We start from the raw sequence: 22,121 nt of genomic DNA, 5'->3' as shown, positions 1-22,121 counted from the left end.
ACTTAAATCCAGTTATTTTACAGGCACAGGTAGCGTCTAGCTAATGAGTCTAACTCAATACATGGCAGTGTGATTCCCTGGCTTGTGTTCACCACGCGCTAGGAAACTAACCTCTATGCTTGCTATCAGTTAAACTGTCAAGAGTCCCGCTGCTGAAACACACACGCTCGAGTTGGACATCTCTCCTCTCATGCGGTGCTGACGCCTCGTCTGTTGTCTTAAGCCCGTGTTGCTGATCTCTACCGTGTGTGCGCAATCCGCTCACCTCTAAACCTGGCTCAACCGAGCTATTGTCAGCCCTGATCCTGCCGTGAACACACACACACACACACACGGATGAAGATGCTTCATACAGTTTCAAAGACCTTACATTGTCTCATCCCTGTCCTTAAGGAATTGACATGTGATTATGCCATATAAAAAGGCTTTAATTATTAATTTGTATGAAACTTCAAATGTATATTGTCACATTTGTAGCTTTTATTTGTTTGAAAAAAAAAACAAAAAAACATGACAAATACAAGTCACTTGTGACACTGAAGCAGAAATTTCCTCATATATAATTTATATTTTTAGTTTAATTTTAGTAATTCATATAATTTTTACAAAAGCTATATATATATATATATATATGTGTGTGTGTGTGTGTGTGTGTGTGTGTGTGTGTGACCCTGGACCACAAAACCAGTCATAAGTCACAGGGGTATATTTGTAGGTTGTATGGTTTAAAATTATCGATTTTTCTTTTATGCCAAAAATCAATAGGATATTAAGTAAAGATTATGTTCCATGAAGATATTTTGTAAATTTCCTACCATAAATATTACACAAAAATTTATTTTTGTGAGTGGATATGCATTGCTAAGGACTTCATTTGGACAACTTTAAAGGCGATTTTCTCAGATTCCAGATTTTCAAATAGTCGTATCTCAGCCAAATATTGTCCTGTCAAACCATACATCAGTGGAAAGCTTATTTATTCAGCTTTCATATGATGTATAAATCTCTATTTTAAAAAAACTGACCCTTATGACTGGTTTTGTGGTCCAGGGTCATATATATATATAGTGAACTATAGTGAATAAACTGTATTAATGAATGAAATGTTCAAGGTGTCTGAATAAATTTTGGTTTGACTGTATGTATATATAATTAAATTAGCTTTTGATGGCGTTTTGGAAAACTGAAAAAGGATTAAATTGATTTTCTTTCTATATAAAATGTTAATTTTTACAAAAGCAATTTTTAAGAACACTGTACAAGAGTCTAGGCTGATGGGTATTTTGTTGTTTTTGACATTGAAAGGCTGAATTTGACGCATCTAAGTACAAATCTTAACGTGAAACACACATAGGGACACGTCTTCTCTTAATGCCTCTCCTCATTAACCGGACAAAAGGGAGAGTAATTAACACCTCGCTATTATCACCCGCGTGTAAAGCTCTTTCCACCTTTCAGTTTCAAAGCCTTCTACTTCCCGCCTGTAAAAAAAAACCTGGCAGGAGTTTACAGACCGCCGTGGATGCACACCACCACACCAACTTCTATTGAAGCAGGTTCCGTGTGCTGCAGCCCCGCTGACCCCATCGTCACAAACGCGCGTCTCTCTCTCTCTCCCTCTCAGGATGAAGAGGTCAGTGGAGTCTGAAGCGCGTGTGCGCCGCTGCCATGTTAATTTACAATGACAAGATAAAGCGGTAATCTTCCGCTGCGTGCTACCCAGGGACTCGCCGAGTCGATTTACACTTCCCTATCACTTTATACAATTGCCGTGACAAAGCCCCTCCGAGTCCCCACTCGTGTAAATCTCTCTCTCACTCAACACTTCTGCCAGTCAGCGCGGATCGGCTCAGGGAAACTTAATGTCTCACACATGCCAGCCTGCTTTCCCCAAAATCCGCCCGTGCTTGAGACGGATACGCTTTATTAATCCACATCAAATACAGTGCGCCTGCTTTTTCATGCCACGTCTGTCATGTCAGCGCGAGAGACAGAGACAGCAGTCTAGTCTTTCAGATAACACAACAATTACAACTACTGCACTGCAGCTGATACATAATTATTCACATTACGATTAATAAGAAAAACGATCAATTGTATACAATAAACATTTGTTTGCTTTCATCTGGAACTTTACTATTTGAATGACTAAACTGATACATTGCAGAGCCTGAATCTAAACATACTACACTACCAGAAAAATGTAAAAAACTAAATTTTTTGTTAATCAACAGGGCAGTACCCTCTTTGTGCCTCACATACCCCTTAAACTTTTAAAAATAAAGGTTCTTTATTGGCATCTGGTTCCATGGTGAGCCTTTAACATCCATGGAACCTTTCCAATGGACAAAAGGTTCTTTAATGTGGAAAAAGTTTCTTCAGATTATTAATATTCTTCACACTTTGAAAAAGAGAACTGTATACTGAAAGGTTCTTTGAGGAACCCAAAATGGTTCTATGGCATCGCTGCAACCCCCTCCCACCCCATTTTTAAAGTGTAAATGGTGCATATTATTACTTTAAAGTACTAATATGCACTCCCCTTTAAGGATAGATTAGGTAAGTGTTAAACCCACAAAAAAGGTACAGTTTTTGCAGATTTTTCCCCAAGTAGTAGTTTTACTGCAAGCGACTTTAAGAGAGAGAACTGACAGTCATAAACAAACACACCACTCTGCCAGTCGAGTGTGTAAAGTGAGAACGAAGGAAAGGCTCGAGTGAGAAAGCTTGAGGACTTTGGTTTATTATGGAAAACGATTCCAAAGCTGCAGAGTCCAGCGTGCCCTGTAATCACAGTTAATTGCAGAATTAGCTTACTGTTAAGTTCCTTAAGTACTGATTCATTGTTTTACAGCCAAATTGATTCCCAAAGCCTGTGGCGACACAAGTTTATCGAGAGAGAGAAAGAGATAGCGGAGTCGGGGGAAAGGTCATTGAGAGATACTACAGCTCAGGTGCGTGTTAACGTGAGGAAATGCGAGGGTTACAGGGTCCATCTCACTTATATTTCATCTTACGGCTTTAAACAAACAGCATCTGAATGTCTAATACAGTCTGTATCCTCCATGACTACATTGACCCATCATGAACTCACACTCCACAATGACAGATGAACAGTCAAGCATATGATTCATTTTGGCCACATTCAAAAAGACGACTTGTCTGGCTGCCTATGACATCATTGGAGCGTGACGGGCATTTCCACACCAAAAGTGTGAGTGAGTGAGAGAGAGAGAGACAATGGGAGGGACTCATCCTGAGACAAGTTATGTGGGAGAAATCAATCAAATGCATATTAATCAACTGGGAGGGGCTAATAGGGGCTTCATCCAATCGTAGTGTGAAAGGTGTGTGAGCGTATAGACGCCTCCTGGGGGGCGACTTACCATGTTCGCGTGTAGTGTTGGGGGGCTGTCGAGCAGTCGAGGAGATCGCGGAGACACTTTGCTGCAGTACGAACTCAGGGGCAAGTGAATGACAGCATGTCCGTCAACCTCTTCATCCTCCAATCGCTGTCTGCTTGTCGCCATGACTACCTCTCCATCTGTTCCCCCATATGGAGAGGCTGGTCGCTTGGAAGACATCCTGGAAAATTGAGAAAGGAAAAGTGACTGAGGCATTCAGGAAAGACATGGCAGAGACAGAGACGTGGCTGTTGTTTAATTGTAAGTGACATATACAGGAGCATTTCACGCACACACACCTGACACACACTACTCGCGTAATGACAGCCATCAACGCCATAGCTTTGTCCACATCCATCCCTCCATCAAAGAAACGTCCCACCTACACTATCACAGAGCCATTTACTGTAGCAGCACCACGCACAATGTGTTTAGCTAGCCTGTTTGATGTAAAGACTCGAGCGGCCCATTAAAGAAAAGTGCAGACGGCCCAGCGCACATCAAATATCATGTTAGCCAAGAACACAGACAGACAATGGTGTGTGTGTGTGTGTGTGTGAGCGTGTGTGCCACAGTAGATGTTAATGACAGTGTATATGGTGTTGACAATGCCAGAGAAAATAGGCCTTGATGACGGTCTGTGTTCCTCTGATACCGTCAGGAAGAAAAAGCATTTATTAAATGAACTCTCTCTCCCACAATGCATGGTGAGGAAAAATGAATATGCTCTCATAATAAGATTTCATCTGGCTTACGGCATTGCCTAAGTGCTTTCATAGACGCTTCTCAGCCTTGGGGCTAGTGTTACCATGACCCTGGGGAATAAGTACCACTCTTTTAAAGGAAAAAGACAGACAAGGATAAAGGGAGATGGAGAGAAGTACTTTTATTTGGCTTGTACTCTACAACTAAAAGAATTGGCAAACAAATTTTATTTGACTGCAGTGTCGTAGTAACTTTGATTTCCTCCATAAGCTATTTTATAAGCTATGGAAGCTATAAGTTATGGAAGCCCATTTCCACCTCATATATATATATATATATATATATATATATATATATATATATATATTAGATAGATATATATTAGATAGATATATGAACACACATATCACATAATTGTGATTTTATTTTCTGTAATTTAAACTTTATTTTTTTACAATGTGTCTTTATATCTCGCAATTTCGACTATTGCACATAAGTGCTACTTTATATCTCACAATTTGATTCTTTGTTTCTCTCACAATTGCAACTATGACTCATAATTGACTCATAACTTTATCTTACAATTGCGATTTTATATTTCTCAATGACTTTATATCTCATCATTATTTCTCATAACTGTGACTTAATATCTCACAATTGTGACTTTCTCACAAGTATGACTTCCCACAATTGTAACCTTTTTTCCTATTTTTTACAATGTGACTTTATATCTTATATATTTTATAACTGACTTTATAGCTCACTTTTATACCTTAAAAAGTTGTTTCTTATATTAAACTATCTCACATACTCATTTTATTTTATGCTCTGAGGTGGAAACTGAGACTTTCATATGTACAGTACTTGAAGACTTTCATAGGTACAGTTACTTTTTTCGCTCAAATATCCTTCACCAACTAGCATCTAAAGCCTCGGTACGGTCCAGTTTGTGTGTGCTGAACTGTATGGTATTCTCATAGACCTGGTCTGACTCAGACACCACATCTGGCGGAGCTCCTGAGTGCTGCTAAGGTTTCTCTTTCTCTCATTTAATGCTTATTTGGTTTAGATTAGCTGTAAAGACAAACATCATATAAAGTTTCTAACCGTCTGGACGGGATAAATAAGACTCACCTCAATCAAACCTATGGCTCACAGCTATGGAAATGATGAAGACATGCTTAAGACAGTCTTGACTGTAAAGGTGAGATTTAAATGATAAACTATGTTGCAGTGTCTGACATCAACTGCTCTTTCATAACAAATTCTGTAACACAGGTGGGTTATATGCACGAATGTGAGTATTAGAGACTATATCTGTGTTAATTTGGCTGTATGAATGTGAACGTGTGTGTGTGGGGTACCTTGGCTGTATGCTGGTTCACACTGGGGCAGTAAAAGCAGTCAGTGCAGCTGTATAAACTGCATTTGGGCCGTCAGAGCCTCACGGCCTGTCTGCCCCTCCACCAGCACTCTGTTTACTCTACCTCCAGACACTCACACACACTGAGCCCTTTTGTTTCACTCTGACACACACACCTCTGTGGCGCTCTCTCTAACACACCAACCCCCAATACACACATCAGGTCCAACAAAGACACACACACGACCCTCATCTAAACGTAGGCAATCGAGAAACGGTTCTTATTAGAACCAGCAAATTGCTTGTCACATCCAACTTGAACCGAGAACTGTTGTTTTACTAACAGTTTAGTTAAGGCTTGTGAGACTTAAATTAGAGCATTGAGTAGCTGGAAAGCTAGTAGGTACACATTCAGATCAGAGATTTGTAGTAAAAATACTTTACATAAAAAAAAGAATATTAAAATATGGTTTCAGAACCAGAATTTCTCATAATTTACCATTCCCAGTGCAATATTCTTTGGACAAATACTCAGGTGAGTGATATAAAAATAGCTTCGACATTCAATTTACAACTAATTCATAGCTGTTTCCTACTTGTGCGCACGTCTGCATCTCTTTTGCGCTCTTCCCTGTCTCACGCACTCTTCCTTTCGCCTCTCTCTTTCCTACTTCCTTGCCGGCCCACAGACAGAAGCTTTTCACAGCTCCTCTTGTGCAATAAAATGTCTATTTTCCTGCGAGCCTTTGAAGTATAATTACTATACAATTCCGCTCCCCGGGTGAGCAGGTTATAGCCACTATTTCATTTAAAGTTGGCAGACCTGTCATGGTGGAGAGTCTACATGAAACATTTAAAGCTTGTCGAGATGTTGGGATTAAAAAAGAGAGGGTTTTATTAAGCAGATAAATTGGCAGAAAAGCTGGTCTCCAAGGTCATAATTAGCAGCCATTAGCATAATTTCACTCCATCCTTCTGTGGTTCCAATAAAGACCGGCCTGCCAAACACACAGACCCTGTCCACTGACACACACACACACGCTAACACAACACAGACGCACAAAGAACAGTCTCTGAAGCTTCCTTGCAGGCTAGTCATGTCTGCTTAATTTGCATTGTAAACTTTAACAGCAGTCTTCGCTCATTATCTGGTGGATTAATAACTTTATTGCCATTCATTTTCACAAGGCTAAGAATTATGTTATTCATAAACAGCAGTGAATATCAAAGCCGAACATGCTGATACGGGTGAGGTGACTAAACACATACAGTACTTGTGTAGAAACACAAATGATGTCCGTATAATCTCCAAACACCAGTCATATTCAGTTCAGGGTGTATTATCAAAGAAAATGCCACCACTTTTTCATATTTCATGAACTTTAGCATTTGCACACAGTCCCGTTGCAGTTGAACTGCAGGTCTAGAGGCTAACTTTCATGGCTAATCGTTAAAAGCTAATGGCCGCCCCACCGGTGTGCCGCTCGACCCCCTCCCGCCGGCTGCGTACGCTAAGCCCAGATTAAAGGCACACTTCCCCTATGAGCTTAGACGCAGATTGAGCGCTCTTCTAAGTCCCTCTCATATCACATGTACATTTCTCCACAGACGCTAATCGTCCAAAATACAGGGTCCATTAAACAGCGGAGTGGAGCTGCACTTTAAATACTGAATCTAGGAGCTTTACCTAATCACCATCAGCAGTGGTTAACACTCCAGAAGTGCCTCTAATGACAGGACATAATTTAGAGGCTAAACGTGTCACATACGCACACACTCGGATGTGCGTGGCCCACAGAAAAACTTGTTCGATGATGCTTTGCGGATGTCGCATACATGCCTACGAAAAAAAGCATTCAGATATACAGAGAATAGTTAAAAAAAAATGATAGACACCTACTGTTGTTTTTATAAAAATACTATTAATGCTAACTGTATTTGAATATCTTCAAATAAATGAAATATTATATACATATATTTTTTCCCAAAATGTTTATCACTAAAGATTAAGAGAAGGGAAGTTGTCAGATTTAGCTCAATTGTGGCGGCATTTATATCTTCCAAGTAAATCAACACAAACACTGCCTTATTTGTAAAAAAACCCCTTTTTTTTTCTTAAAAATTTTTTATTATGAGGCATTATACTTGCTTTAAAAAGAAATCAAATAAAAACATCATTACACCAGGTGAAGGTAAATTCCTGTGTAATATGATTATTTGATTAGGGAGGTCAGCTCTTCTTTGTTATCAGACTGTGGGAATGAAACAAAGTGTGTCCAAAAGTTCAGACAATCAGCCCGTTCAGCACAGATAACAACAGCGATGCCTTCGGTAGGAAACTGAGAATACCTCACAATCCACTCAGATGTTAGGAGATGTGCTCATCCCTCTCTTTACTCTTTATCTTCTGCTCCCAGGACGATAAAGTCGCAGATAGTCCCGTCAGGACGTTCCCCTTTACACAATCAACCATTTGTGCCTAACTCTTTCTGTTTTGAACAGTCTTAAGTATATTACTTTACAGCTATTTATAGCTCTCTCAATTTTTCTCTCTGTGGGAATGGAGCGGCCGGCAGCAGGGCGGAAGCGAAGAGCGAGTGAAAAGAGAGCGACTCCGCTGAAGTAAATTCATCCGTAGTGCAAACTTGTGAGGGCTCATCATCATTCACGTTGTAATCACTAATCACAGTGTTCGCCACTGCTGTGAGGGCACTTGGATTTTCTGCAGGTTAATTTGCCAGATCATCATCTAAAGATTACATTTCCACTCTTCAATGAGTAAAAAATAAGAAAAAAGAAACAACGTTAATACAACAATAATAAAAAAGGAAAAGAAACAACGTTAAAACAACATCTCAGTGACAGTAAAGTGCTAAAAAGACACTCACCTGAACTAACATCAGAAAAAATATGCTAATAGGATCTTGAGTTTGACTTTATTAGAGATTTACACATCACAAATCTATCACAAAAAACTTTTTTCTTTTGTTTACAACGTTTTTAAGATAGCTGATGGCTAGCTAACTGTGCTAACAAAGATTGTCAAAAAAAAATAATCACCCTTAAAGTCACTGAATAATCATTTCACACATGCGTACGTGTCTCTACATACACTCATTATTCACACACGTACTCAGGGAAAACACAAAGCCGCCTCTGTTTTCCCCTCTGACGCGAGGGCTCCAGGGCCACCCCAATTTCCTGTCCAGCGTCGCCACAAAAGAACACAGAGCCTAATGTCACTGTCAGCCATTACTGTTTAGGCATGGAGGTGAAGTCACACACACACACACACAATCAAAAGTCATATGAGCAAAGCAAAAACAACCCGTTTGCACGCACAAACGCATAATAGGCAATGGTGAGCGTTTGCCGCTGGGTGGACACAAGGCACCAGTGAGCGCATCGTGCCCACAGCGCCAAGGCAACTGCTGCATCAACACACATATACAGGGGGGTTGCCAGTATTTTAGTCATCACTTCATCTGTCTGCATAGTTTCCTGTCATCTCTCGTCTCTAATTATTTATTTCTCTGGACTGACTCATGTTTTCACTGACATTTTACACACACAAACTTCTATGAAAACTTTCTCAGCCTCTGCTTGTCTTCTTTTAGTGCGTGTAAGGGTCTATGAACCCGTCAAATGTTTATCCACGCATCGTGATTTGCTCCCAGAAGCCCCGGCTGCTGTGTAAACGTGTGCTGCTATAATTTACTCTATTCATATAGGACTGTACAACAGTAACTGGGTCTAAAAGACATATACAACATCCTTCCACCCAGACTCCTCCTTTACCTGCACGTACAGAGCTGTTATTATACAGCTTGAGGGATCGGATACAAAAGAAAGCATTTAGCTAAGCAGTCCATTGATGTTTATTATCCTTCCCATGATGCAATTGTCTGGGCCCTCACCTCTGACCTGTTGTCTTACGGTTTCTGTGTTATTATCCCCTCGGTCTTGATAAATAAGACTTTAACCTAAACGGCAAAACTCAGTTCCCCTCTATCTCACAGGATGTCTCGACGGTCAGCTGATCGCACAGGGGAGGTCTGGGAAGACTTCTGAAGGGGGGAGGAGGAAACACTTCAGCATTCTTCTCTGCTGACCCTCCTTTTTTTCATGGAGACACGGTTATCAAGCCGCTGCGAGAGCTCATAACACGGACTACACAATGGAGCCAGTCTGCAATGAATGACCCAGAGAGAAGATCCAGAACCAACATCAATCAGACAGAACACACACACGCACAGGCACACACACACACACACACACACACACACACACACACACACACACACACAGGGTTTTCATGTTTTTTGGGGACATTCCGTAGACAATGATTTTTATACAAACTGTATATTCTATCCCCTAACCCTAAAGCTACCGATCACAGAAAAATTTCTGCATTTTTAGATTTCCAAAAAACATCACTTGGTATGATTTATAGGCGGTTTTCCTCATGGGGACCAAAAAATTTCCCCACAAGGACAAGGATTTTGGATATTGCCATCTTTGTGGGGACATTTTGTCCCCATAATGTAGGGTTTACCTGAACCACACTCACACACATACACAAAACCTAAATTAGGGACATAACATAGATTTTTAAATAAAACGAATTATAATTGCTATAGATGAACCCACATCTTAACTCTAACATCCTAAAATAAAACTTTCAGCATTGTAGGAAAAAAAAAAAAAAAAAAAATTTACTTAATCATTTTTCCAAATGAGGACATCCTTAAATGTCCCCAACGGGAGTTTTCGTTGTTTGGGGACAAATTTGTATCCAAACTATAGCTAAGTACATATACACGCGTTTGTGTTTCTGTCACTATAGAGACTTTCCATGGACTTCTATTATTTTTCTAAGCTAAATATATTTTATGTCCCAAGAAACCTTTCCAAATTAAGACATTATTTAGTATGTTTTCCTCAAGGGGACTGGCTGGTCCCCACAATAGACAGTTAGTCCCCTTAATATATAGTAATACAGTCTTAACATAGTCCTTCAACCACAGACTTGCTAATTATAAATAGTATTGATAAACTTTGACCTAAACACATTATTTACCTTTTATATTTTTTTTTTTTTACAAAACACATTATTTATGATTTTTTAATAAATTACTATAGTTCTCCAAATGTCCCCAAAGAAAGGTTTTGTCAGATTTAGCCTGCTTTTATGGACAATTTTGTCTCTATACCAAAGTAAATACACACACTCTTTTAACTAGATACTTTGTGTATTCTACAAAGCAGCTTGCTTGCTATAATACGTGTTAAAGTGACAGAGGTAAAGGCAGGCTGGTGGTTTAATCTGATTTATCTTCCACACGAAGGAATCAAAAATGGGAGTGCATCAGCCACATGTCACCAGCAAGTTCAATCACACACGCTTAGTGGTGAACGAACCCTCAGTATTTTCTGTGTATATTTACCAGGAACAATTGACTGACCCAGAGACAGACAGAGAGAGAGAGAGAGTGAGAGATGTAACACAACCATCCATTAAAGGAGGGAGACAAATGGAGAAGTGTTAAAGTCCCCTTTCCCCCTCCCTCACTTTTACTCGCTGTCTCTCTCTCTCTTGGAGGAATGTGACAGTTTGGCCATAGAATATCCTCTGTGCTACTCTAATAAAACTAAACTTACCCAAACCAATACACCAAATAATAATAATATTAATAATACATTTAATATAATATATTTAAGGTACAGCAATATTTCCTAGAATTATATATACGATTATTTATATTACAGATAACTTGTACTTAATAACTTAAAACACTTAATAATCCTGTATTTTTAGATGTCAAATATATAAAATAAACAATATCAAACAGGACATATTCTTAATGAATAACTGTCCATCATCTTACTCTTAATATAATATATCTTATTACAACTTTTTTTTTTTTTTACAAAACTTCTTACATTTTAAATTGCACTAGTTTTCAAATGAAAACAATTAAATTTAGGTTCACCTTTTTAATTTAATTAAGCATTCATAAGACAAAATCAAGCAAATACTTTTAGTGTTCTTGGATGTCAACATACGAACAACAATTATAAATCACAACCATAAAATATCACGATTTCCTCCTTTCTGTCTTATAATATTTTCTCATATATTTTTTTTCTGCACAAATTGAAAATTAAACCAAGACTTGCAGTGTTTCAGAAACAGTCAGCATCAGAACAGAAGAGAGACGCACACACAGCCACACATACACTCTACACGGACAAACGCAGCGCTTTCGCTCCCGTCCACACACACACACACTCACACATACACACACTCAGTCTCATGCTCTTTAACCACTGACAGCCAGCATTACTGGAAAGTAGAGTTTAACCATCCTTTTCTTCTAAGTCATTGTAATCCCTGCATTTATCACTATACATTCTGCTTTCCTATGTAATCCTTTAAATGTATAATTCCTCATAGTTGTTGTTATCTTTTTCTGCCCCCTCCTCATCCTCCCCCCGGAGAGAGCGTGATGATTTATTAAAAACACATTTTCCTGACGTATAAATGTGTTCTTAATTCAGGGATAAAACCCCAGAGTTTATCGCTGAACAAAAGATTAGTTTCATCTGGTAAAACAGTGCAGTGCTCTAATGCAATAAAAAAAAAAAAAATGTGTGTGTGTGTGTGTGTTGGGGGGTGAAGCTCGCATTAAAACTGAGTATTATGGATAATCTTCCCTATGGAGCTTTAAAGTCAAACCTTCTTTATTCGGCAGCAAAGCCACTTTTGTTGACATATTAAAGTAGGTGAGAACATTTCCCACCTCGGACCACCACAACAGAAGGCCAATGCAGACATCTGGCCACAATAAAACACCAAAACAACACAGAGATTAAAACAACAAGGACAAATGGGAGGCTTTGCAAAGCAAGAAAGTTGTACAAAAGAACGTGTACAAAAACACCCTGTCTTTTGGTTGCCAAGTGTGTTACACAGAAGTGCAACATGAGCAAAAAAAAGAGAGGTTGTTCCAGGGAAACACTGACGGAGATCACCGATCCTTATCAAACACCATCTAACACACACACACACACACACACACGCACACGTATATAAATATAAAGGGAGTTAGACATATAGTGTACAAACACATGCAGACAGAGCTTGTAACCTGTTAGACCAGACACTAGAAACATTTACAACTTAGTTTCAAAGTGGGATATGGACAAGACCAGCGTTCCATGCTCACAGAGTGCATCTAGAAAACACACACATCTTGCAGTCACATTGAACTTTCTTCTCTTTTCTAAAACCGCAGACACATTCACACACAGCCAGCCCTAAACATGCCTCAGAAACTAATAAAGTAGCCTGTTTCCTAGACAAACACAGACACACACACTTTCTTTTGCTTATCTGTCGCTCGCTGTCTCCTCCCGGCACGGCTTGGAAAAGTGAATGTCTCGTGCGTGAGTGTGTGAACGTACCTGTTAAACTCCTGAGGAAGCTCAGGCTCAGTAAGCATGCTGAAACAAGGGGTCTGAGATGCAGGAGTCCTTCCACGACAACATACGCGTCCAACACCCAGGGACCTCCGAGAACACACACACACATACACGCTGCCTGGTGCTCCTCTAACCTCTCGCAAAACCAAAGACTGTTTCTGTTTCTCTCTGCTGCACACACACTCTCACACGCTGAACCTCGCACTCCCTCCCCTCTCTCTCTCTCTCTCTCTCTCTCTCTCTCTCTCTCTCTCTCTCTCCACCCCTCTTCTATGGCTCTAAGCTGTTAGATCGCCTCTTAAAGGGCCAGAGCATGACATGGTGTAGCGTGGAGCGCAGCTTCACAATCACACATACAGACACACGCACACACACGCAGCAGCACTGCCCCCTTCCTTCAGCCACAGTGTCCCTCTGTTGTGCTTCTGATCAAATGCACACACTTATGATCAAACGCATACAGACACACATATTTTGCTTATCTAAATAGGGCTGTGCAATATCATAGGCTTCTATTGTTTTTTTTATAAAATAATATTAATTACTACACTCTTACCCTAAGCGTAAAAGGAAAATTTTTCAGTTTTAGAATAATAATAATAATAATAAAAAAAAAAGGGTATATGTATTTGACACATTTTTAGTCATTTTCTATTTTAGGACGTCCTCAGATGTCTGCAAACTAAGGTTTGCAAAATTACCCAACATTTTTGGGCTGTTTTGTCTTAAAACTAAACAAAAATGTTAAAAAATGTTCTGGCAAATGGAGATGAATGACAAAAAGTTGCCCATTTTACCTGAATTCACCCTCAATGCAGAGCTTAAGCACATACAAACACATCTGAGTTTAAGCGAGCTGTATGCTTTGGTTTTCATAGTGTAACTAACACACTGCCCCTGTCACTCTTTATTACAGAGAAAGAGAGAGCTATACGGAGGGAGAGAGAAGGAGCTATTCTTCTAAACGGAGGAAAGCACGTCTGACAGATTGAAATACAGCAGCTAGACTTTAACGCTGAACTTTAAACAGTGTCAGTCTTTCTCAACCTCCTCACACACACACTGCAGTCCGCCTTCTGAACATACTGCAGACACATTTAGTGTATATCTCTGAAGTTGCACACACATACATGCAGGAAATATCTTATTTCCTTTATGTCTCCTGCAGTAACTGTAATATTTACAGCAAAAATGTCTTTGCATTGGTATTTAATTTATGATAAGAATGAAAAAATATTGTGTAATGTTTGGTAGGTAATCCAATTTACTGAGTAAGTTAGTGAACTTAGAATAGCACTGTGCCTTGGCCTCTCCAGCACACACTGTAATAATGTTGTTAGGGCATTGTGGTAACATTATTTGTGCATTTTCCTGTTGATCACTGAGGAAATTGTTAGCAGCATGACAATGTTCAAAGCATACACCAACCCAGCCTGACCCCTGCTAAGACTGTATGCTTGCAGAACGGCCCTGATACGTACAAATAACGTATCAGGTTTTGTGTGCATACATACATACATACATACATACATATGTATATGAAAATCTTTACTCAATTCCCCCTTCAGTGTAAGTCTGTGGGAATAAGTCTGTGCCAGATAATTGCCAAACATGCAGAAATCATCTGATTGTTTAGAAACATAACAGCACAATTCTAGTCACAATTTCATATATGTTCATAGCACGAACTTTGCTGGACAACATTGGCAAAATTTAATACTAGGGGTCAAAGGTTTGTTTAAATCCCTATAACTTCATGTATGAGCAATATAGTAATAGTGTTACTTGCTTTAGAAAGCACTAATACAAAGTGGTGACAGAAGACAGGATACTGTAGAGATGTTTCAAAGGGAAAAGAACGTAGAGAATAAAATGCACACACATACATATATACACACCAGCACAAGCGGCAAATTAATTAGCTTCTCTCAGGTAGCAATTATCTGTAGTTAAACATTTTAACGATCTTTCGAGTCAAGGCTGCAAGGTGATGGAGAAATAGATGAAAATAAAAAAAAAGAGTTGAAATAACATCAACAACAGCCAGTGAGACAAAGACGGAGAGCAGAAAATCCATCAGAACAGGAATAAAGAGCAGTTCCAAACAGTTTCATCCACTTTAAAAGCTGCTATTGATGAAGATGGCTTTTTAAGAGAACGAGAGCGTGAATGGAGAAGGCAGGTGCTTTCAAGGTTCAAACTCTCCAGATGGGCTGATTCGTTCAATTCCGACAAATCTACAAACTTCACTTTTCTAACCATAGGCTTTTATGTGAGAATTAAACTGCACCGCACACATATGTTCACGCAGGTATTTGCATACATGCAAAAAAAAAAATGTAAAGAAACATACATGCATGTGTGCTCGGTCTTTATCTGTTTATCTCCACAAATACGTGCATCCAGCACACGCACATATGCAAACACACAATAGGTCCCTTCAGCAGATGTGTAGTGTCCAAGCCCCCTCACAGCTGTGCTGCATTAGAGGCCCCAAGTAGTGAGGGTCTGACACAGACAGGCAGTAAACAATTCCCTCACACACACACACACACACACACGTTTCCATGTTTTATGGGGACATTCCATAGACAATGATTTTTATACTGTATATTCTATCCCCCTACATTAACTCTACCTCTAACCCTACCCATCACAGAAAACTTTCTACATTTTTAGATTAGATTTTCACAACACCTCATTAGTATGATTATAAGCATTTTTCCTCATGGGGACTAAAAAAAAGTTCCCAATAAGGTCAACATTTACTGGTATTACTATCTTTGTGAGGACAACTGGTCCCCATAAAGTATGGAATACCAGGTACACATACACCGCTAGAATTCAGTTATTACCCCCTAAGAGGCTAAATCAGTAAAGTTCTTCGGCTAAAGCCCAACAGTATTTATATCCTTCACAAAACCAAACAGATCAAAATAATGTGCTTCAAAATCTGATATTTTTGCACCTTATTTACATAACCTCATTGTTCCAAACTCATATCCTCCTGAGACCCAGGAAAAAAAGTTTTGTGAATTTAGTTTTTCTTTTTTTATTGTCATTACATTGCTTGAAGCATAAGTAACAAATGGGGGGGGGGGGGAATCTTGAAAAAAGCTATTTTATTCATGTTATACAATGTCCACTGTAGTTGACTTCGTTTTTCAAAAAACAAACAAGGCATGAATAGACATGTATAGGCAAAAACATTTTTTTTTTTCCATTCACCAATCAATTTTTAGGTTTCAGGATTTTCTTTAACCAAACATTGTATAAAGATGATTCTCAACTATGTTATGAAAGATAGATAAAAAAAAAAATTAAAAAAAAGTGTAATAATTGGCAACATTTTCATAGTAATATTGATCATTTCTTTCCCTATTCACTTGTTGTGTCTCCCAAAATATCTGATTTACATGGTCCTGGTGTCCACTACAGTGGACGTATAAAAATTGATGTCCTGTTTCATAAGAGAAAGACATATTCTGATTTGAAACCTCATAACATTTTCCTGAGATGTTGATTTATGACAAACAATTTGAAAATTAGTCAGATTTAAATGATAATTACAAAATATTATCATATTTCCATAAGAGTGCTAAATTTGATCATTTATTCAATGTCAGTCATATTTAAAGACCAAGTTGTCACTGTGAAACTTCCAAATATTTGGTATCTCTGAAAAACCCTGAATCTGGTCTTTACAGAAGATATTCGCTAATAAATAACGTCCACTACAGTCAACAAAAGTCTATGCTTGGGTCTCAGGAGGATATAACTATTTCCTCCATGAAAAACAAAAGAAGATATTTTGAAAAATGTGCAGGTCACTTTTTTTTCATATAATAAAAATGAATAGGGACTGAATTGGTAATTGACACAAAATCATAATAAAAGTGATTTATATGATGTGTCAGCAATTTTTTAAGTCTTCTGAAATCATATGACACCTTTGGTTACTGAGAATATTGGCATCCACCCAATTCGCACTGAATTGTTCTTTTGAGTAGGTTCTTTCAATAAATTACTTCATCCTGTCTAACTGATTCATTCACAAATTGGATATTACTACTTTAATAGAATGAAGCCAGTGAAAAGCCTACAATAAAACTTCTGTGATCGGCTTGTCATATGGATCACTTATGATATGTTTTATGATTATTTTGAGCTTGAAAACTTCAGTCCCCATTCACTTTCAAAGTATGGAAAAGAGTGAGCAGCACGTTCGTAAACATTTCTCCTTTTGTGTTCCACAGAAAAAGTAAAGTCACGCAGGTTTGGAATGACATGAGGGTGAGTAAATGATGACAGCATTTTAATTTTAACCCTTTCTGGATCACTACGATTGCCCATCTCTCATTCGGTTCCTTTCTTTCTCCCTTTGGCTTGTGTGAAGCGTGTGACAAGGTTGTGAAGTGCGTTTATCTGGACTGAGAGAGAGGAAATCTCTGTCTGATGGCTGAGTGGCAGACGAGAGAAGCCATTAAGATAGAGTCCTTATCTTCCCTCCTCAGCAGAAGACCGGCTTTACACATACACACACTGAAAAATCTGTCTGTTGTCCTCTGCTGCTGTCAGTCATCTTGCAATGGTAAATATCAACATATCACAAAATACACAACAACTGCTTTTACATGTTTTGCAGTTTTACTTGTCTGTAAGGCACTCTGGGGTTGTAATGACTGTTTTTCTCTGTTTTACCCACTAGGCTGTCTATATTGCCTGTTTGTAGTCAATATACCCACTACATTTGTACCCACCAACCAGATGCACAGATTTGTGTTACACAACAACAACAACAACAACAACAATAAATGTATGGGTTTAAACCAACATGAGGGTGAAAAAATAATAACAGAACTTTCAATTTTAGGTGAAATATCCCTTTTTCTTCAACTCGGGTCCACAAAAAATCTATATTCCATTTTATTTAAACTGCCATTGAAAAGTTTGGGGTCAATTTTAAGATTTTAAATGAAAAGAGTAGAGGAGAAAGAAATGTAGCTTTAGTAGTAGTTTTTTTTTTTGTTTTTTTTTTTAAAGAAGTCTCTTATGCTCATGAAGGCTGCATTTATTTAATAAAACCAACAATATTGTGAAATATTATTACAAATTAAGTATTAAATATATTTTAATATCTTAATTTTCGGCAGCTGTGAATCCAATATTTAGTGTCACATGATCCTTCAGAAATCATTCTAATAGGCTGATTCCGTACCCAAGACACATTTCTTATATCAGTGTTGAAAACGGTTGTGCTGTGTAAGATTTTTGTGGAAACCATGACACAATAGAAAAGTTTAAAAGAACCGAATTTATTTGAAAAAGAAACCTTTTGTAATGCTATACATGTCTTTACTGCCACTTTTTGATCTGTTCACACATTAAAAAATTATTTTCATGATTTATCAACATTTTTTTCTTTTGTCAAATCAACTTAGATAATGTTGTTCAGATAACATATTTTGAGTTTCTGTTGATTAAACCAGTCGCCTTCATTGTATTAACTCAAATTTTTAATTTCAATGAACTCAAAATTTTAAGGCAACCAGATAACTTACATTACGTTAAACCGACAATTCTTTTTACAGAACATAATAATGTTGATGTTATAAATGAAAGTTTATTAATGAAATTTACCTTTTTAACATTGATCCCTGGTTTGGATGGGAGTCTCTGGGTCTGTTAGGGTTAAAACTCCCTGCTTTATTTGCAACGACACATTCTGACACACTGTTTTGTAGTGTCCAATTCCTGATACACAAATACATGAATGTACAGGGCGGGCATGAATATTAACACAACCGAACATTTGCTCTCTCTGAAAGTCCAGTGAGATGTGCGTCTTTTGAAGCTCTCAGTAGGGGAAGAAAACTCACAACCTGGAGGGTAAAATTACGCTTCATTTCACTTTCAAAGAGACATACAACCTCACACGACTCAGGTGCTACAAAATGCATTACAACGAAGACAACACTACAACCATGAACCGACAGTCAAGAACCAGTTTACTGGATTACAGGTACTCACAAGACAGTTGTTGTGTTTCACTTCGCATAACAAGGCTGAAACAAGCTCTATAACAGACTAAACTACTTTGCAGCACCAGGCTTCGGAAAGAATAGTGTGAATGAAAGAGAGAGAGAAGAGAGGAAAGAAACACCAAGTGTCTTCGCGCCATTAGAGCCACGATGGAGCACTGCATGAGCTCAAATAATGACGAACGATAATGCCCCTCTGGAACCCATCCATCCATCCTTTCTCTCAATCCCTTCATCCGTACCTCACTCTGTTCATCTACTCATTCATCTACTTTTTCTATCACTAAACTGCTGTGTTAGACTCAACCTACTTTCTTTTTGAAAGAAATTAATACTTTTATTTAGCAAGGATACATTAAATTGACAGTAAAGACATTTATAACATTACAAAAGATTTCCATTTCAAATAAATGCTGTTCTTTTGAACTTTCTATTCATCGAAGAATCCTAAAAAAATATATATTATGGTTTTCACAAAAATATTAAGCAGCACAGCTGTTTTCAACAATGATAATAAGAAATGTTCACCAAATTTGCATATTATTTTAAATTGTAATAATATTTCCAAACATAAATACAAAGTTCTGTCATGAAACTCTAGATGGCGCAGGCTAATAGGTCCTTTAACGCAACCTGCTCGTAATCGCATTGTTATTTGTAAAGGGCACAGCTGATGTCTCTTACCGCATGCTGCTATATATGTCATCCATCTCCATCTAATCATTCTTTTTGTTTTCGCTCTTCTAATGGTTTTCAGCTTTCTCTTTCTGCAAATTGTATGGTTGTATGGTGTATAGTGATATGACCCAGCACCCAAAATACTATCAAAACACTCCAACGCGAACTCTCTTCGTGAACATTCTTCGCGAAAGATGGAAAAAAAGATGCACATGAAACAAAAACCTTGAAAAAATGATATATCCGACCCCGCCAAATCACAGAGATGCCGATTCGCATGGGATTAACAATAGCAGTAACCTACAGCAGCAGCAGCATAGCAGATCTATTCCACCAAGACCAGACATATCAACATTGTCATACCCATTACCATGCCGAACACTCCGAGAGTTGTCATGACAGAACTGTTTTTACTGAATTTTTGATCAAACAAATGCATCATTGGTGAGCATAAGAGACAGAAAAAAAGTCACATTGGGGAACTTCATATTTCTTTCTCTTTTCTCATTTCCCAACAAACACATGAAGCTTATTATTGCTTAAGCAAAGTTACACAAGCCTGATGCCTCATAAACTCACTACACTGTAAAATTTTCTGGGTTATTTTTTACCCAGACTGCTGGGTTCTGCCTGTTGGGTCATTTTGTTCATTATTTTCAAAGTGTTAGGTAGTTTTGTGTAACCCACTGCTGACTAATTTTTACAGCACAGTACATCTACATAGTACATAAAACTCTTCACATAAGCCCAGACACTTAAATTTAAGCATCAGTCCTAAGTTCTTCATGTGACAGAGTTTGCTGAGAGAAGCTGGCAGGTTTCTCCAGGAAACTCAATAGCACGTGCTTCTACACGGCCTCAGCACTTCTGTGCCTGCGGATCTGTGTCAACAAATAACAGGCAGGAATGAAAAAGGAAAGGAATACATAAGAGGGAGAAAGCGGCGTTGAGATGATTCTCCACAGTGGCTTTGTGCAGCTCCTAAAAGTCCATCTGTGAGAAGCTGGATGGAGCGAAGCTCTCAGATCTCCAGCCTGCAGCTACAACACCTCCTCATCCTCCGCCTGCCTCCACGCCTCTACTGATGCTGCCACCGCAATTGCCTTTTAACAGCGAATGAAGCGAAGACAAAGCTCTACTGCAATATGAAAGAGTTTATCATTTAAAAAGTCAATTGTGTCTACCTGAGAAATGACCTGGAGCAAAAATGTACTGTTCAGAGGTTTTAGTTTGAGATCTCCTCAGGAACTTTAGGAGGAGACACATGTACAGAAGCCTGTACATCTGAATCAAATTTATTTCATAATTGATAAATTTTGCAACAGAGACACTGAATTGAATCAACAATGAAATGAATAATGACAGCAGAATTTGAATTCATCTCATTGATTCTTTTATTTTCCTGTGAAGCTGCTTTTAAACTTTCTCTATTATATGAAGCGCTAAATAAATAAAGCTGACTTGACTTGAACTATATTCCTTTATCTCTCACAATTGTACTTTATTTCTTATTAAAAATCTCTGAGGTGAAAAGCTTCTATACACGTGAGACTACAGTCTTTCTCTCGGGAGAAAAATCTGAGAAGCAGTAGATTCCATTTGCTCTCCATGTCATTTTATTGCCATCTAGGAAAAACGATGTTGATATCAAAGGGATCTCATTTGTAATTTTTCTTTCCTCTGGGGAGAGAAAGTTAAGGTACGGCGGTGGTGTTCCTGTTTGTTCTGGGGAACTATAATGTTTGCAATGACTGTTGAGGAAGCCGATTAGCCTTCGAGGGAGAGCGAGAAGGCAGAGAGAGGCAGCAGGAGTTCTGAGGGGAACTCCAAACAGATCTTTCTCTTAATCCTGTTCACCTGGAGGCACATCCTCTCTCTCTCTCAGCTTTCCCTCTGCCGCCCAGACTCCTCTCCCTCTCTTTCTGCGTAATCCTCCAGCCATGTTTCCTCTCCGTGCCATGGGCGTCCCCGTCCATCCTAGACCCCGCTGCCAGAACACCCATTATGCCCCTCATGCTCTTGCCGCCAAATACTCCACTCTGCCCACCACGGTCCTGTCAACTCCTGAGGACTACAAGCTCAAAGCCCTACACCACCTCCCCTTTCCAGCCAAACACCTGACACTGCTGACCCTCAGAGCAGCAAATCTCCTAGACTACCTAACAAACACATACGGCCAACACTTACCATGCCAAACTGTCAGACATGGTGCCATGTAATCTCATCCAAACATCCTAGATCCTTCCTTACACACACACACACACACACACACACACACACACACACACACACACACACCTTAAACCTGCCAAACATCCAAGACTTTTCCCCATTCCCAGACTGCCAAATACCCTCAAATACTGCCATCCAGCACTAACTTTCTCAGGGAGGGTTCTGGGAATGCAAAGGAGGAAAGCGGAAAAACAGAAAAGAGGGGAGGAAAGA

The 22,121-nt window shown here is 38.8% G+C and overlaps 1 protein-coding gene across 8 annotated transcripts in view; it reads right to left on the bottom strand.

Moving 5' to 3' along the window:
- Nucleotides 1–22,121, bottom strand: part of sox5 (SRY-box transcription factor 5) — a 210,874-nt gene that overhangs the window by 64,216 nt on the left and 124,537 nt on the right. For 4 of the 8 annotated variants that reach the window (XM_051890783.1, XM_051890781.1, XM_051890784.1 and 1 more), the window contains one exon: nt 3,387–3,585. In XM_051890783.1, coding sequence (XP_051746743.1) covers nt 3,387–3,585 — 199 coding nt within the window. Of the gene's footprint in view, nt 1–3,386; nt 3,586–12,939; nt 13,175–22,121 lie in introns of those variants that run through there. The other 4 variants (XM_051890778.1, XM_051890785.1, XM_051890786.1 and 1 more) reach the window with 3 other exon arrangements.

This window comes from Ctenopharyngodon idella, chromosome 4 (assembly GCF_019924925.1).
Source record: "Ctenopharyngodon idella isolate HZGC_01 chromosome 4, HZGC01, whole genome shotgun sequence".
NCBI lineage: Eukaryota > Metazoa > Chordata > Actinopteri > Cypriniformes > Xenocyprididae > Ctenopharyngodon > Ctenopharyngodon idella.
Note: the sequence above shows the minus strand (reverse complement) of the source record. Positions and strands in the feature narration are given on the sequence as shown.